Source organism: Aptenodytes patagonicus, chromosome W, assembly GCF_965638725.1.
Source record: "Aptenodytes patagonicus chromosome W, bAptPat1.pri.cur, whole genome shotgun sequence".
Lineage (NCBI taxonomy): Eukaryota > Metazoa > Chordata > Aves > Sphenisciformes > Spheniscidae > Aptenodytes > Aptenodytes patagonicus.
In genome coordinates, this window is record NC_134981.1 from 47,557,705 (window position 1) to 47,575,467 (window position 17,763).

Genomic DNA, 17,763 nt, shown 5'->3' on the forward strand with positions numbered 1-17,763 from the left:
TTTAGGAAGAAAATAAAATAAACTTTTGGAAGTATTGTAGATGCATTGTTATCGTGCGGGAAATCCTGTGAATTGCTGGAGAGCCAGAACTCATTCATAGGAGTTTTAAAACTGGGATCCATTATGTTTTTTCATTATCATTCTGGCAAAACACTTCAGTAACAGCTTGTTAAAGTGTCTTTCCAGGGTTTATCTGAGGTGGTCAAAAGCCCCTACATCTATTCAAATTTCTGGGGTTTTTAAAGATGTTTTAAATCTGTATTTCAGAGGATATCAAGTTCTCTGTATGACTGCACATGCTGCTGCTTGTTATATTTTAAAGTTTCTTTTTCAAATCTGTTGATAGCAGACTCTCTTCCACTGCCCCAGATTTCAAAAAGCAAACCTCACTGTTTCTGCTTTTAGTAGTAATATTTAGTTGAGGACTGGTTGGCATATTTATTTGTATATGTTTCTCAGTTTAGTAAAGCTTTTACAAGATAGGAATTTTCTTTTTGGTTGAAGATTCTTTGCTCTCTTCCTTAGTTTCAAAGTTAATTTTTAGGCATAGATGGAGTTATTAGGGAGATGCAGTCATACTTGTATTATTAATATAGAAGTGGAAAAGCATTAGGGTTTTCCTTAACTCCTTGGAAATTAAGATTTTACAGTATGGGGATTATGTAGGCTGACGTAAAAAAAAAAAAGCTGCCCTGTCCTAAACTATAAACTGCTTTCCTACTTTGAAAATTTCATTAGAACTTGATCTAGTTAATCTCTGAATAGATACTCAACACAGCTGTTACAGAAAGGGTACCAAATATATCACATACCAGAACTCTTTCCCTCCCGCCCACCCCTCCAGTCCAGGCATTTGTGACAAAGAAGTGCTTAGGCATGCTACTGCAAAATTCTGCCTTTAATGTGACTTACATTAAGAGTCTTGACATCCTTTCATTGAAGAGTTCACAGTAGGCATCTTTTTGTGCAGTATTCTAACTAGGTTTTGGTTGGAGGAGTTGTACTCCCTATGCTTTTCTTTTCAGTTTGAGTTAAATTTGGTTAAGTACATTATTTTTCTCTCATTTTAAAAAATATACGTGACTCTTAAATGCTTTTTTTTTTTTTGTTGTGTAGTGTAAGACAGTGATGATTGCAGTTATTCAGTGGTATAAAAAGGCTTTATTTAAAAAAAAAAATCACCAAGAAAATTAATGGGTACCATGGTCTGGGTTATAAGGCCTGTTGTACTTCTTTCTGGTGTGTGAAGCTGCGTTTTCAATATATGTTTTAAATTGGTATTGTTGTCAAAACCAGCAGTTGTCCTCTTTCCATGCTTCTTCCTTTGTCAAGTATTTGTGTGAGGAACTACCTTGTAGAACTAATCCAGCTAAAACTAATGTATTAAGGAAGGTTGGCTTTAACCCAGAAGAGACCTGGGGTCTGGTTTATTGAGAGATCACACAAGCATTTGTGTTGGTGTGAAGGAAGAGGCAATGTGGTACTAAGGGTAGAGACTTGTGTCTTTAAGCTGACTTAGAGTGTGTGACACCTGGCCTGGACTTACTTGAATATGTCTCCATCTTATACATTTATATCTGTTGCCTTAGCATTTTGTCTCTCTCACTGTAACTTAAAATATTTGTGTATCAGTTACCCCTAGGCAGTTTGATTGGGATTGGCATTGGCATGTGTAATTCCAGTCACTTGAGAATTTTGGGACTAGGCAACATTTTTAAACTTAAATGTATCTTAAAACAATTCTTAGGAACAAGTATAATAGTAACGAAAGAATCTTTACCATTGAAGTGTAACATTCCTCCTGGAGAGTTTCCACAAATAAGGTGGAAGCAAACTGACACGTAAACACATACTGCTGTTACCCAAAATGGTAATTTTTTTGCAGCGTTCCTGTTAATGTAACTATTATAGTTGCTCAGTAAGTGTTCCAGTAACTCCATTGTTGTGTGGTATGTATAAATTGTAGTGCAGCCTGACTTCTGCTGGAGACCCCACCTTTTGATACAAAGAAATCAAGTAACACCAGAAAAATACTGAACTGTTCCGTTGATTTGTTTCAACCCATATACAAATGTGGCTCTTCTGGATCTATCTAGAATAATTGAAGAAGTTCCTGCCCTGTTTGTTATTTACCTTGCTCTGGAACTTACTGAACCCCTGCTGAAATAGATCCTGTGAATGCTTCTGATCCACTTCAGAGCAAGTTGAGTCAGGTTGCTTTAAATCTTTATTTAGTCTCGTAAAAGCTGTCTGCTGTTTATTCCTTACCTTACAAGAAAGAGACTGTGTTTATAGCAGTTGACTTATTGCTCTCTGAAACAATAAGAAAAAAATTTAACAAATATGACTTTAATAAACTGGCCTTGCTAAAATTGCACTGCAAATTTGTCTCCAACGAGCAAGAAAGCTGTAAGTAATGAAAAGGAGTTCTTGTTTAGAACTGACAGAAGATAAACATGAAGAGTATTTGAAATGGGTTTTGTCAGTGAATTAGTGAAGGAAAATGTAGGGGCTTTCAGCAAGCAAATTAGCTGGGCTTTTCATAATGTCTTAAAAAAAACTTCATTTGAACAATTCACTACAACAAAAGAATGAAAAAAAGTAACAGTTTATTTTGTATCTAGAGACAGAATATGAAGATGCTTTTTGTTCAGCTTTATTTGTGTTATTAGGTAGGCATTAGGTATTTAAACCAGGCTGAGATGTAGAGAGAGGAAAAAAAATCTTTTTACTATACCAGATGTTAACGCTGGGAAAATGTGACCATGCTTTTGGGCTGCTTGTTTTGTTTTGCAATACAAAACTGATACAAATTTACCTCTCGCTACAAACCACACTTGTGTAAATAACCTTAGTTCCTTAACTGCAACAACCCTTTTACTCAAAATTTAAATTTTCACTTAATGTGATAATGGACACCTGGAAACTCTAATACCTTTCACAGCTATCCATTTTGGAAATGAAAATTGGAATTCTGCCAGTATAAGTCCTATCTGTGGAATTTGTTTTAAGTATAATGGTGTAGCTGCATCTACAGTTTGGTTGCAGGGAGGCCGCTTTAAAGATGATGCGGTAGGAAAAAACAACACTCGTGAATATGTGGAAGCCCACTTCTGAATCAATTGCACCCTAGATTATTTTAACTTGGAGTACATTTCACTTGAAATATACTAATTCTGAAAACAAAATAAATGAGCAGTGTGAACATTCTCAGCTGTTTCAGTGCAAAAACAGTTGGCTTAACTTAAATCTGTCTTAGGCTGTTCAGATAAAAATTTTTCTGAGGACGCGAACACCTTGAATTGCTGTGGCTTTATTCTAGGTAATCATGTAGTAATGTCCTCACTTAACTGTCCTCTTTTTTTTCTTAGTTAAACTCCACCAATCCTGTTGCATAAATTTTACATATTTTTCCTTTTTTGTCATTTACTACCTTACCTGCAGTTATCAAAGTGATGTGGCTTGTGATACGTGATTTTGAGAGGTTGAATTTAGAAACATGATCTTCCTAATCTTAAATTGCAAGTTATGTTTTTTTGCTGCAATAAACGTGGAAGGTTTTTTTTGTGATTAAAGAAGTAGGAAAATATAATTCACTTTATTTAGATATTAGATTTAGCAGAAATTCTTCATGTTGAAAGATTTTTCCGAATAAAACTATAGTTGTATTATACAATTGCTATGCACTTGTTAAGAAAACATCTCATTTGCCAGTTATTCCACCTTTTTAGAAGCTTTTTTTATAATCGCATAGCACAGTCAGTTATTGGAACGGATCAAATAGCTGAAAGTGCTGAGTTATTCTTTGAAAGTCCTTCTGTCTTAACTAGAACTGAGTGCAGTTGACTGGATAACTTTGCTGTTGAGCAGTCTGCATATAAATAAAGTTCAAGAATGAGTAATAATTCTTCACATTTTAAAACTTACAGGAAAATGTACATGTTTCTAGAAACGAATAATGCTTACTTAAACTGTGTATGCTGAGTTGGATAGATAAAGGTCCTGTTGATTTTTCATTTTCATTGTAGCTTAAAATGCTAAGAATTGACTTGCATTTGTTGGGTCATTAACATTACGGATACATTTCAGTACATCTTTTGAAAATAGACTGATCTTTCAAAAGTGAAAGTAAACAATTTGGTTAATGATTAATACAACCACATTATTCATATCACAGATATATAGTACCTAGATAGCTTTAGTCTTTGATCAGACCCCTTTTGTGTTACGTACTGTACAAGGCCAAGATGGCTTCTACTTCAAAGACTTTAAATCTTAAGTATAAAACAATAAACAAGAAATAAGGAAACAATTGAGAGAAGGGGGTTGCTGTCCACTGACATAAGAGACAAAAAACCCAAAATAAATCTCTCAATGGCCAGCTGTTTTGATATGCATTATAGAGAAGAGTTTAAAGGAGAATGGTTTGAGCTCCCCATAAAACTCTGGAAAAAAAAAAACCAAACACAAAGGAAGTGGCATTGGCATAATCTCAAAAGTTGACTTTGAGTTTAGGTAAAAAATTGGATAGTGGAAACAAGCTGGAAGATCACATTGTGTACAGGTGTTGACACCCTGATAGTGATTGAGAGCAGATATTATAGAGATGGACCATAGATAGCTTTGACAGAAAAATAATATAGTTTATGTAATCAGGCAGTCAGTAAAAGAAGTAATGTCATAGAATAGGCTACAGAGGATGACCATATCCTCTGTAATTAAGAGGAAGGCTGCTTGAGGGGGAAAAAAAAATCATTTTAATCTGCTTGATTGATGGCTAGATTGATGGCTAGAGAGGCATATAAGTATGGCAAAAGAAAGATTGAGAATTTAGAAGCTGAGATATTTGACTTGTCTGTATGGAGTTGTACTTGTTTGTGAATCAGAGTACCAGGAGGTGTGAAATGTGGAGAGATGGTCTTCAGAGAACAATGCAAATATTGGAGAGAGGATTAAGTGGTGCTCCAAAGTCTGGACAGTTACAGAAGTAGGAAGAGAACTAGGACAGAGCAGGAGTAAACATAGATTTCAAGATGACTGTGGTTGACTGTTGGGGAGGATGAGGACATTTTTAGTTCTGATCTTTGACTAGGAAGGGGCCATTAGAGACGTTGGAAATGGTTTTAAAATAGGTGTCAGGTGGAAGCCTGGGTAAGATGGAACAGGAGGACAAATTCCAGACAAACTGCAAAGCTTTTATACAGTGAGTTTGAAGATCAAACAAATGAGTTGCATTTAAAGAAGCAAAGGATGTAGATTTAACTAGAGAAAAAGAAAGCATGTGTATATTGTGAGCAGGAAGAGGGTGATGAGGAGGTGCAAAACAGATCCAGAAATAGGATTTCTGGGGTTAGACAAAAAAACGACATTCTTCAGTTATGGAAATTTTTTTTTTAAAAACACCCTCCAACCCTATTTTCTTTTGGTAGAAATAGGTCAGACTTTTAAAAAAATCAAGATAGATGAAGGTTTAAAGAGTAAATAAAAAAAGTTGGATAATGGTTCTAAAAGGATATTATGAAATAATGTACTTTATAACTCTGAATTCTGCACCTTCCTTTCTGTAATTATCACTGTAATTACCACGATCAAGATTGGGGGGGAATAATGTTTTTTTCTATTTAGTATATTTAATTATTAAAATTTAAGGTTTAGTATTTCAAGAATTATTTTCATTATGAATAATTGCTTGTATTGGTTTACAGAAATTTCAAGACATTGAAGAAACACACCTTCTTCATATGAAAGAGATTATAGAATCATTGTCAAATACCATAAAAGAAATTCATTTACAAATAGGAGAGGTAATTTTTATATTATTGTTTGTTTGGATCATGCTACACATTTTTCTTAACTACTAAATGAAACATTTCTTACTGTGTCTGTGGTAATTACAAGATCACATCTTTCAAATTATAGTAATTTTTTTAAACCAGTATGAGTAGAAGGAGATAAACAGAAATGATCCACAGAATTCAAAAAACTTTCAAGCAGATGTGGTTCTTTTTACCACAGATATCAAACATTATGCGAGTACTGAACTTGTTTATGAGATGATTGAAGGAGATTTGAACATCTACTAAATTGCTGTTTTGGTCTTTTGTGATGTTTCTATATGTATATTCTCTTTTGTTATTCAAGCTTCTCCGAAATTTTTTTATTAAATGGATCATCCTCTAATTTTGTTCATAGTATTGGAAATCTTTTTAATATCTAAATTCAACATAAGCTGGATTTCTTACTGCTTCCTATTGTATTTATAAGTTCAGTATCACAAATTTTACAGAATAAGGCTGAATAATCATTAAATTCTGTGTTAACAGAAAACAAAATATTTTGACAACTTGGAGAATTGTTAGTGTATTTCAAAGTTCTGTTCTCTAGATATTAATTAGCACCTATTTCATACATTTCAGGATACTTGTGCTTTTCTTTAACTAAAACTTGAAATTATATCAGTCTGAAAAGCTTCCAAATTTTTGATGCACTTGGATTTTTATGAGCAAAAGACCTTCAGTAACAGTGTTAAAAGAAGCTTTTATAGTATCTTTTCTTTAGATGCAAGTTGGTTTAATAATCCTTATAAGTAGTCCTTAATTTTTTTTTATGTTCTGAAATGTAATTTTATTTGTATACACTTAATTTGAGTCACTTTTCCTCAGTTTTGAGGTTTTCTGCTAATGAATGGTGGTCACAAGGGTCATGCTATTTATTTCTAAAGTATATACATATTGCCTTGTTGGAAAAACTTCTTATTAACAACGTGTGGTTGTTCCTTTGTCAGACCAAAAAACATTACAACAGTAATGCTTTTACTCAAGCAGGTGGGAACTGTGATAATACAGTGGTAACAGTTCACACCCTTAACTGGTGCTAGCTTAAGAGACTGCTTGTCATCCTGATGTTATAGTGGGACATGTTGCTGACAAATTCAGAAAATTATGGATTACAAAAGTGGTTTAGATGGAAGAAATGGAAATAAATCCTAGACCCATCATCAAGCTGTATTCTTTCATTCCTCATTTGTATCTGTATCGTACACACGCTTGCTAATGCTAAAGCAAAGAAGGGATTTCCTTGGTAAAATGCCTGTTGACTTTTTTGAAGCCCTGTAATATATTTTAGAGACAAGTATTTTGAACCTTAACTTTAGAGAAAAACACTTTTTAAAGTTAATTACATTCTTTCAATTACTGGTTTTAAAATTCCTTTTGTGTGGTGTGTTTTGGTTTTTTTTTAAGGTGCATGAAGAGTTTATTAATAACATGACAAATACTACAGTTGAGAGTTTAATACAGAAATTTGCTGAGTCAAAAGGAACTGGCAAGGAAAGACCTGGTAAGAGATTAAAAATAACAGAGTAGGAAATGTTAATTTAAAACCTGTAGATTTCCACTCCTAATAAAAGGTCAAACCCTATTTGTTAATGTGTTATAGTGGTAATGTACTTACAATTTCAACTTCTCAGAATTCATTAGCTTTTGATATTAAATGATTCATAGAAATTTAACAACGCAATTTATTATGTAAGTGTAGTATTTGTGTTCATAAAGCATAGCATTTTATAGCTCTGAGTCCCTCTACGTAGACCTTTGAGGAAGCTCTTAAACTATACTGCTCCTTGGTACATCAGTGAAATTTGTCAAGAAACTGAAGTTCCTTGCACAAACTTACCTGTGCTGTGTGCTTCTGCATAAATTATATTTCCAAACTTTATTTAATATAAGTTTATGGATATATTCAGAACAAATGTTTGTAAAGCTGCTTATAGAACTGTTGGAACAGTTGCATCAGTTTATTTGGTTAGCTTACAAAATTATGCATTTTAATAGATTATATGTAGATTGTTTCCTTTAATAAGCAGCAAATTGAATAGCACTTTCTGAAAGTACTGCTTGTTGGGTGTAGTGTATAAGACTTTCCTGGACTGGCATAAAAAGACAGTCTCACAGTACTGTGTATATAACATCATAGGAAAAATATAGAGTTCACTTTAATATTTGGGCATGAGTACATGGTCACTAGGTGTGCGAGTACAGGAATTCAGTAGTACCATTTTTCTTTGAGCATTGGGAGTCCTGGCTAGCATCTCTGCCTTCTAGTACAGAAGCACAAAGTTTTTTCAGAGCAAGGATGTACATAGCAGAGTAGATATTGAGAATTTATATTAAATTGTTAATTATGGTTACTAGGTGTCTTACAATGCCTTTGTGAGGTGTTTCTAACATAACATTGTTTCATATTCTCTCTGTGATCTGCTAATGCTGATACCTGAGTGGGCTGAGGTAAGATTGTATATGGAACAGTTTTCGAATGTTTCCTGTATATTTTACAATTTTTCAATAAAGAGTAAGAAAGAAAAAGTATGAACTTCAGGGGTTCAAGTTCAGTTGATCCGAAGTCAGGGTAAAGACACATGAAAATTCAGTGTTCAGACTTTGATTAGCAATTGCCGAGATGTCATGGCTAGGGATCTCCATCTTGCATTTAAGATCCTGACTCCCTGGGTTACAAAGACCCTTGCTAATGTATCCTAGAGTACTGTGCACTTCAGGCCATCCACATTATTAGTGTGGTTTTTTGCTAGACAACATAGTAATCATAAGAAAAATAACACTTTTTAATTTAGTGGGAGAAGTTATACACACTGTGTACTTATTTGCTGCTTTACAGAGTTCTTCAAATTCCATTTGTATTCTCTGGGGTCAAATAAAAGCTTTTGCCATAAATTTCATTTCTTCAATCCTACAACTATTTTAACAGCAAAATATTTTAAGGAAAGATTACGTTTTTAGTGTGGAAATATATGCACCTTGAATTTTCTTTTACAGAGTGAAATGATTGTATTGATATCAACTTTGTAAAGCAGTCGTGGTGCAGAGGAAAGCATAAACAAATTCAGCAGCAAAAGAATACAAATTCACAAGAAGTTGTGAAGTGTCAAAGATAGGAGACTAGAAACACAGACTGCTAGTGATGTTAATTATGGTTACTGCTTCTATTATTCATTTTCTTAACTTAAAATCATATAGCTTTGACAATTACAAAGATTTGGAAGGCAAAGTGAGGTATCAGTCTTTTAAGAATGAAATGGAAACATCCAGTGTGAGAGGGGAAAAAATACTTTTCTGCAATTGAGAACTGTTCTTAATAGAAATGTATTTTAACTCATAGAGCGAACGTTAGAAGTCTTTCTGTGGTGTGAATTTACTAATTAGGGTAGAGAAGGAAATGGCTTCTCAGATAAATCTATGTATTCAACGTGTAAAAATGATGCTGACTTGGTATACAAGACAAATGTAGAAAGAATGTCTTACAGCTGTCACTGTTGCTTAAGATTCCAGTCCTAAATCTATTTGAAGGAAATACTTTAAAAATCCCCAGGACTATGTAGGCCTTCTCCCTCCCGTATTATTTGTGGGTGAATATACTGAATTAGTTGGTGGGCTGCGTTCTGAAATACTGAATTTTGATAACAAAATAAACTAAAAGGATAATGCATAACAAAGTATTTTAGATTATTTCAGTATATTCTAGCTATAGTTATAGTACTTCATAGCAGAGTTTACTTACTTTTATTTATATCTGTAAAAATAAGAATGAATCTGAAAGGAAGTACTGAGGAAGGCTGGTTTATTGCATAGATTATAAACAATTTACAATAAAGGTTTCTAGATATTGATATATTCCTATCTATATTCCAGAGGGACCTGGACAAGCTTGAGAAGTGGGCCCGTGTGAACCTCATGAGGTTCAACAAGGCCAAGTGCAAGGTCCTGCCCCTGGGTCGGGGCAACCCCCAGTATCAATACAGGCTGGGGGATGAAGGGATTGAGAGCAGCCCTGCCGAGAAGGACTTGGGGGTGCTGGTGGATGAAAAGCTGGACATGAGCCAGCAATGTGCGCTCACAGCCCAGAAGGCCAACCGTATCCTGGGCTGCATCAGAAGAAGCGTGGCCAGCAGGTCGAGGGAGGTGATTCTGCCCCTCTACTCTGCTCTGGTGAGACCCTACCTGGAGTACTGCGTCCAGCTCTGGGGTCCTCAGCATAAGAAAGACACGGACCTGTTGGAGTGGGTCCAGAGGAGGGCCGTGAAAATGATCAGGGGGATGGAGCACCTCTCCTCTGAAGAAAGGCTGAGAGAGTTGGGGTTGTTCAGCCTGGAGAAGACAAGGCTTTGGGGAGACCTTATTGCAGCCCATCAGTACTTAAAGGGGGCTTATAAAAAAGATGGCGGCAGACTTTTTAGCAGGGCCTGTTGCGACAGGACAAGGGGGAATGGCTTTAAACTAAAGGGGGGTAGATTTAGACTAGATGTAAGGAAGAAATTTCTTTACGCTGAGGGTGGTGAAACACTGGCACAGGTTGCCCAGAGAGGTGGTGGATGCCCCATCCCTGGAAACATTCCAGGTCAGGTTGGACGGGGCTCTGAGCAACCTGATCTAGTTGAAGATGTCCCTGCCCACGGCAGGGGGGTTGGACTAGATGACCTTTAGAGGTCCCTTCCAACCCAAACTACTCTTTGATTCTATATAGGCAATTACTTAACTCTCATCTGCATATCTGCAATTTCTCATTGTACAGTGGTGACCTTTATACCAGATTATATGGGCTCCCTCTGGTGGCTAATTTCTGTCACCTGAAGTCTTAATATACAGGGGCTTCAAGTTTAACACACACTGTTTTTCTAGTACAAATAACATTTTTTTCAAGCAGTAATGCTTTAACTTCATTTATTGACTTCCTTACAATGGCTTTTTTTAACTGCTACCTAAATAACTTATCTAGTCAGCTTTATCACCTAATTCTTACTGAATTTACTTTAAATATTTTTTAAATGTTTAGTATTAATACAATATCTGAAGAAGTTTTATTCTTTTTTTTTTCTTGCTTCCACTCAGCATAAAAAATAGCCACATACATTCAGTTGCAAATCTTTAATTTTAACTGGGGGGTGGAAATCACTTAAAAGTAAAACATTGAAAAACAGAGAGAGAGGTGGCAGGACCTGCAGTAACCAGTCAGGCTTCAGGTCAGAATTTAATTTCTTCTCTGAACTGTTTTCTAAAGCTTATATGTTCCTGCTATTAGGTCTAATAGCAGGTTTGATACCATCAGTTGGAAGATGCTTCTGTCACTCATGGTCCTGCAGCGTTGATCAAAACTGTTGTTGGCCACTTCTGATGAATCAGTTTTCTGTTTCTGATAGGCTTCTGCTCCATGTTCCTTGGAAAATTCATTTATGGCATGGCAGAAAATGTCTACTTTTCTTTCACCCAAAGTATATGTTAAATCAATAGTGGAGTTGATGTGTATTCCAGTTTAATGACATATCAATGATTTCTAGCTTTATTTACTTAATCTAATAATAATCTATTAAAAAAAAATTGGTTTGTTCCAGTATGAAAAGTTGATGCTGCATGAAATAGAAGCTGCTAGGAAGTGTGAGCTCGTGTTCTTCTAAAATCTTATGTCTGAAATTGGCAGGATAATATATAATGTGTTTAAAGATATTTGTGAATGTCTATATAGCTGTAGTTGGTCATGAATGATTTTCCATTTTTAGCTACTGAATTACTGTGCCCTCTTCTCATATGTGGGAAATTGTGTGTGTTTGTCCCTGTATTAGTTTTTGCCCACTACACAGTTTACCCAGAAGATACCTTTGAAGGCCAAATGAGAAGACTCAGGTGTGCTGCATTTTCCAAAAAATCAGGAACAAAAGCCAAATTTAGATGATTTGTTTTCATTAATTTGTTCTGATGTCATTGTTAGTGGTTGTTGGTAATTTATTAAGTTGTTGCTCTTATTTTTGCATTTTTATTAAAAATTTAATAAAGAGGAAAACAGAATTTTTATTGTAATACAGACAACAATGGAAAGCCAAAATCCCTGCTGTCTCCTTAACCCTCCAGTAAAAGTAATCTGCAGATGGCAATTATTACATATGCTGTGCTATTATTCAGCGAGAGGTGTGCCGAGTCATCTTTTAACTATAATAAATATTTCTTCATTGGTTTTGTGCTAGCTTGATCCATCTTTCACAGTTGGAATCAGACAGAACATGATTTGCACTGCAACCCTGCATGTTTAACCACACAAGTAGGCAGAGAAAATCTGGCAAAGAGGAATAGTCACATACAAGTTGTCTTCTAAGTGTACCAGTAAAAGTATCTAGAATTTGGGCTGTGAAAAACACAAGCCCATAAAAATACTTCTTGTCTCCTTTCACTATCCATCCAATAAACTTGAACTTTATGGAGGGGCTAGAAGAAGTTTGCATTTGTTAAAACATTGTAAAATTAGTGCCTGCAATCTATCTGCTCTTTGGATTAAATGATAATGGAAGTAGTTGACAACATTTATTGTCCATGATTGCTGTTGATCACCTGTCACTGGCTCTTGCACATATAGTAAAGCATTTGACTTTTGTCCCTCTTGTCCTTTTAGATATTAGGAATAATGGTATAAGCCCTTTTAATAAAAGGGTGCTTCCACAGTTAACAAGATTCAGAAAAGGACAGATATATTGTCTCTAACCCTTTTCCTCCCTCCACCAAAGCCAGAAATTGGCAATTTGGTCAGTAATTGATCAGTAATGCTGGTTTAAAAAAAAAAAAGTTTGGTCTGTTGCTTTTCGGAGCTGCTGAAACCTATTTTGCTTTATTTGCCCATGCAGAAAAATTTGTCTCAAGGCTCCTGGTAACTCTGGTCATGGGAAAGTTTAAGGTCATGGATGTCAAATGGAAACATTAGTTTAGGATTATTTTTTTTTATCATTTTGAAATTCTTTCTGGGAAGGCTATCAAGTAGTCTAGAGTTGAGAAATTTATCAGTGACTTAGGACAGCTATAATGTCAAGATCTTTACTGCCTTGCAAGGTAGTGCATATCAGAAAACTATGTCCTGGCATCCTTGTCAACATGCTGGTGATCCTTGTTTGTTCTGAGGGAACATATCTGGGAGCTCTGTTTCTGGAGTGCTAACACAGTTTTATTTTTTTAAGACTTCAAAATATATGGTTTATTTAGGTATGGTGTTCCTGCTGAAAGCAATGTGGAGTTTTCACAGGCTGCAAAACTGTTGATAAACCATTATGTTTACTATTTGGATGGCAATCAACACAGTTTAATCTGAATTCCTTACAAGTTCATTAATGCTGCCAGCATTGCCTGTTACCAGAATCATAAAGCATCAGTGCTTCAATTTAGTAAATGATTAAAAAAACAAATTTTACTGAGGCTTTAATTCAGCTGACTTCTGATTTAGTGAACTCAACTGAATTATTGTTCATTTGATTAGTATAATGTTTTATGTGGCTGTCTGTTGGCGGCAGTGGGGGGATAGTGTAAAGTTCAGTGTGAATTTGACTTGCTATCGGGTCTTTTCCAATTGCTTACATGGGCATTTTAGTCCTAAATGCCTATGGAGCACTGCTTATGTGTTTTTTTGGGTTTTTTTTTCCCCAAAGTGAATGCAAGAGCATTGAAGTGAGCTGCACCATGACTAGGAAGCTAGTGCAAAGTAACTAGCATACTGTAAATGCACAGTTGTGCTCACTCCATGTTAATATTCCTATTTAAGTTAGTGTGTTGTGTTAAACTACGTTTTCTATTTAATGAAAAAATGTACAAGATGAGCAAGATAAAGTAGATGAAAAAGGGTTTAAGAACAACTGAAATTTTAGAAACAAGTTAGTCCTTTCCCAGAGACTGAGAAGCAAAGCAAGGGCCGTGGAATATTGACGCTTGCTTTGATTAAAGCTACTAGCTTTTTATGTGCTTGAATAATAAACTCTGCTTTGAGAGAGAGAGACTTGAAACGGTGCTGTGTGTGGCTTTTTTTTTTTTCCATGGGTTTGTTTGATAACATAATAGTTTATAGAGTTTATAAAAATGCTTTTCTAGGAAGCAACAAAGTAGATGGCAATAAACACTAAAAATGGTTAATACTAATTTTTTAACAGCTCTGCATGTGTCCTGGTTTCGACAGGGATAGAGTTAATTTCCTTCCTAGTAGCTGGTACAGTGCTGTGTTTTGGATTTAGGATGAGAACAAAGTTGATAACACACCGATGTTTTAGTTGTTGCTAGGTAATGCTTACACCAGCCAAGGACTTTTCAGCTTCCCATGCTCTACCCACTGAGAAGGCTGGAGGTGCCCAAGAAGCTGGGAGGGGGCACAGCCAAACTGGCCAAAGGGACATTCCATACCATGTGGCGTCATGCTCAGTACATAAACTGGGAAAGCTGGCCGGGGGGGCCGCTGCTCGGGGACTGGCTGGGCATCGGTCGGCGGGTGGTGAGCAATCGTACTGTGCATCACTTGCTTTGTGTATTATTATTACATTATTATTATAATTTTATTTCAATTATTAAACTGTTTTTATCTCAACCCACGAGTTTTCTCACTTCTACTCTTCCAATTCTCTCCCCCATCCCACCGGGGGGGGGGAGGAGTGAGTGAGCAGCTGCGTGGTGCTCAGTTGCTGACTGAGGTTAAACCACAACAGCATGACATCTTTGCGCTTCTTTTCCACAAGGAAGTATAACAAAGCAAGTATTTATTTTATGTTCTTATAAACTATTTTCTTTATATTTTTCTGTAAATATTATTAATATTTTAATGCAGCCAACACTTGTGACTGGATGCATAAATAGCCAGAAGTGTTTCAGTTTCTCAAAGCCTGTGCCCACACATAATTCTACACAGAAGGTTGACTGAGGAATGAGTTTAGTTTATCGACACTGACAGTACCCAAGGGATTCAGAAAAGTATTCTTTGTAAAGGAAGGCAGTGCATTGCTATATTTCAGAAGCTAATGGGAGAAATTAAGTGTGGATATCTTTGAGGATTTTTATAAAAAGCTGGGCTTGAGGCAAATTTTTTTAAAGTATTTAAGGGTGCTGTGCTGTAGAGCTCTGTTTTCAAAGAGGAGGTGCAAGCTCAAGAGCTGTACCAACAAATGTGTCTTAGTTCCTGTCCTAGATCTCTATTTGGTTTTGCCTGCAAAAGTTGGGTCCCTTCATAGACAACAAACCTGCCAAAGCTGGTGTAGACTAGGAAGTCTCATCTGCCAGCATAGATTTTTTTAATAATTACATATACCTAAGTTGCAAACTTGTTTTAATTTGCAATTTATTTACTTTTAATTGTCTGGAGAGTTATAACTGTACAGGTTTTGCTCCAAAAATCTCTTAATGCACGTGGAAGACTGGTAGCATTGCACTGCCAATATTAGCTGAATATGCCAACCAACTGGGAATTTAACATTATTCAGCAGGCAGGGCTACAACTGTGATACTCTGAAGAAGCCAATTAAGCTTTTCCTTTTAGTGTGAATGTGTTTTAAGCAGTAGCAAGAAAAATTCATATTGAAAACAAAAAATTACTCTTGCTGTAGCATCCTTGTTGAATATATAGTGTTGGAAAGGAAGTTCTTGACACACACACACAAGTCCACATCTGAACTTGAAAGCTTGGTGATCTTTTCCTAGTGTGTGAAATTTTGTAAAACAACCACCCCAAACTCAACTGCATTCAACTGTTCAACAAAAAGAGAAAACAGCAGAAAATAGTGTATGTTGTTGATGTGTCAAAAAAAAAAAAAAGTCACATCTACATAATAATTAAGAATGCTTTTGCCATGCCTTCTGGCAACATAGTTGTTACTTTTTTTGGACTTTGTTACAATTCTGCAGTATATTAGTATGATCTCTTCCACAGAGCTAGCTAAAACAATGAAGTAGGATATAAATATATTCAGCAGCAAGTGAGAGACGGGGGAAAAATGGAAAAATAAACCAACAAAAAAACCTTAGATGACATTTGTAGATGCAACAGGGCAAAAGCTGGGTTTTGAGTGATTTTGGACTCAGATGAAGTACTGTCAGGTTCTCTTGAATTTTCCTGCTTATAAACAAAAAGAAATAGTTGCAGCCTGAGGCAAATAATTTTTCTGGGCTGTGGGAGCAAAGAAATGTCCATTTCAGTAACTTAAGTAGGAAAAAGATATTAATTAAGTGATAGTCATCAAAAAATGCAGTAGTATGCAGGATGGGTACTACTATGATAAAAAAATTGTGGATGAAGAGCTTTTAAATACCTGAGAATAGCAATAACATCCTGAGACATGTTTTATGCTAATACAGTAAATAAAACCTGTAGTTTACTTATATAAAATAGCATAACCTTATATGGAATTAATATTGAAGGGAAAGGGTTTTTGGTTTGTGGGTTGTTTTTATTTGTTGGAGGCATACTTTTATTTTAAGATAGAAAGCGTTCTTTGGACAAAATAAATGTTAACTAAATGGCCTTTTCAAACATGAAATTTTCACAGGAAGCGTTCTTAGCAAAATTGGAAGGAAGAAGTCTTTCAGAAGATAAAGCTTACAAAAAATGAAAATTTCTGAAACCTGGAAAGATTTGGAAACCTGTTTATAAACATCTGTACTGTAGTTCATTCTTAATAGACTGCAATGTTAGAGAAGAGCAACGGCTTGATTTTTGTAACAAGCTTTTTGAGGAAAAATGGGGTTTTAAACTAGGGAAAGCAAACACAGAAAGCTAAAGTTGGACTTAAAAACAAGCTCAAAAACTTCTATCTTGTCTCATATTCTACTTTTCTAATAAAATTGAAATAAATCCTAAACTGTACATATAGTATTCTTACATTGGTCACTAAGTTGTGCTGCACAGGGTCCCGCTTCTAATTAGCTCATAATTTCATTGACCATAATACTGTAGTGTAGTAGTACTTTATACCAGGGCAAACTACCATTGGACAACTTCTGCAGTGAATTGACTGTCTGGGTCAACTAGGTCTTTATGTCATGCTCTTTCTTGAACAAGAATATTTACTTCAGCATTTGAAAATGAATTCTCACTTGACTTACATTTGACTTTGTGTGTCCGTGATGGTTCTCAGGAAGTGCAGGATCTTGTCTGCTTTGTCTTCAATATCTTTTTATTGTCATCTTAGTTGTCATAGATCACCTGGGTGGCCTTCTGCATCAGTAATTCCATTTTAAATGATGGATATCGATTTGTATGCATTTTGGCAATGGAAGGTACAGTGGGGTACCCCTTGACCTGTTGCCTGAATAGTATGTGGGTAGGAAGAGGAAAATGTCAAAGCAGTAGCTAATTGAGCTAGCTACACAGACATTTTTTGTCTTGTTTAGCTATCAATCTAACTTCATATGTGTGAAATTGTTAAATATTACTAAAAAGCCTAAAATGGAAATTTCTTGATGCTTTCTTACAGGTATATGTGTTTAACACATACACTTTTCTATCTGGTGCTTGGCTTAAATGATTCTTAGACTTGCATTCTTTGTACCTAAGCCCAAGTTTAACCATAACAATACAATTTCAAATTCCTATCTTTTATTAATAAGTGTTTGTAATTTAAATTCTTTATGTGTAATGTTGAAATGGATTTGTTTTGAAGAATTTTCTCTATTGGTTGCCCTTTTTGGGGAAAGGGGAGTTTCTATAAAAATGGTATAAGAAATGCTGTTGCTAGCATTAAACTTCTTCCTAAGCCTTGGGAATTTAGTTTCACAGAGTGCCTCTCTGTTTTACTGTCATAGCTGATACAATCCAGAGGATGGTGTAGTTCTATATAATTTTTGATAGCGTGGTTCAGAAAGATCAGACAGGAGTGGAAAATCGGGGTCGAATCATAGAATCATTAAGGTTGGAAGAGACCTCTAAGATCATCGAGTCCAACCGTCAGCCCAACGCCACCATGCCCAC

General features: G+C 35.5%; 1 protein-coding gene across 1 annotated transcript in view; it reads left to right on the plus strand.

Moving 5' to 3' along the window:
• Nucleotides 1-17,763, plus strand: part of LOC143172196 (F-BAR domain only protein 2-like) — a 135,228-nt gene that overhangs the window by 30,148 nt on the left and 87,317 nt on the right. The window contains exons 7-8 of the mRNA XM_076361440.1: nt 5,706-5,804; nt 7,242-7,338. Coding sequence (XP_076217555.1) covers nt 5,706-5,804; nt 7,242-7,338 — 196 coding nt within the window. The remainder of the gene's footprint in view (nt 1-5,705; nt 5,805-7,241; nt 7,339-17,763) is intronic.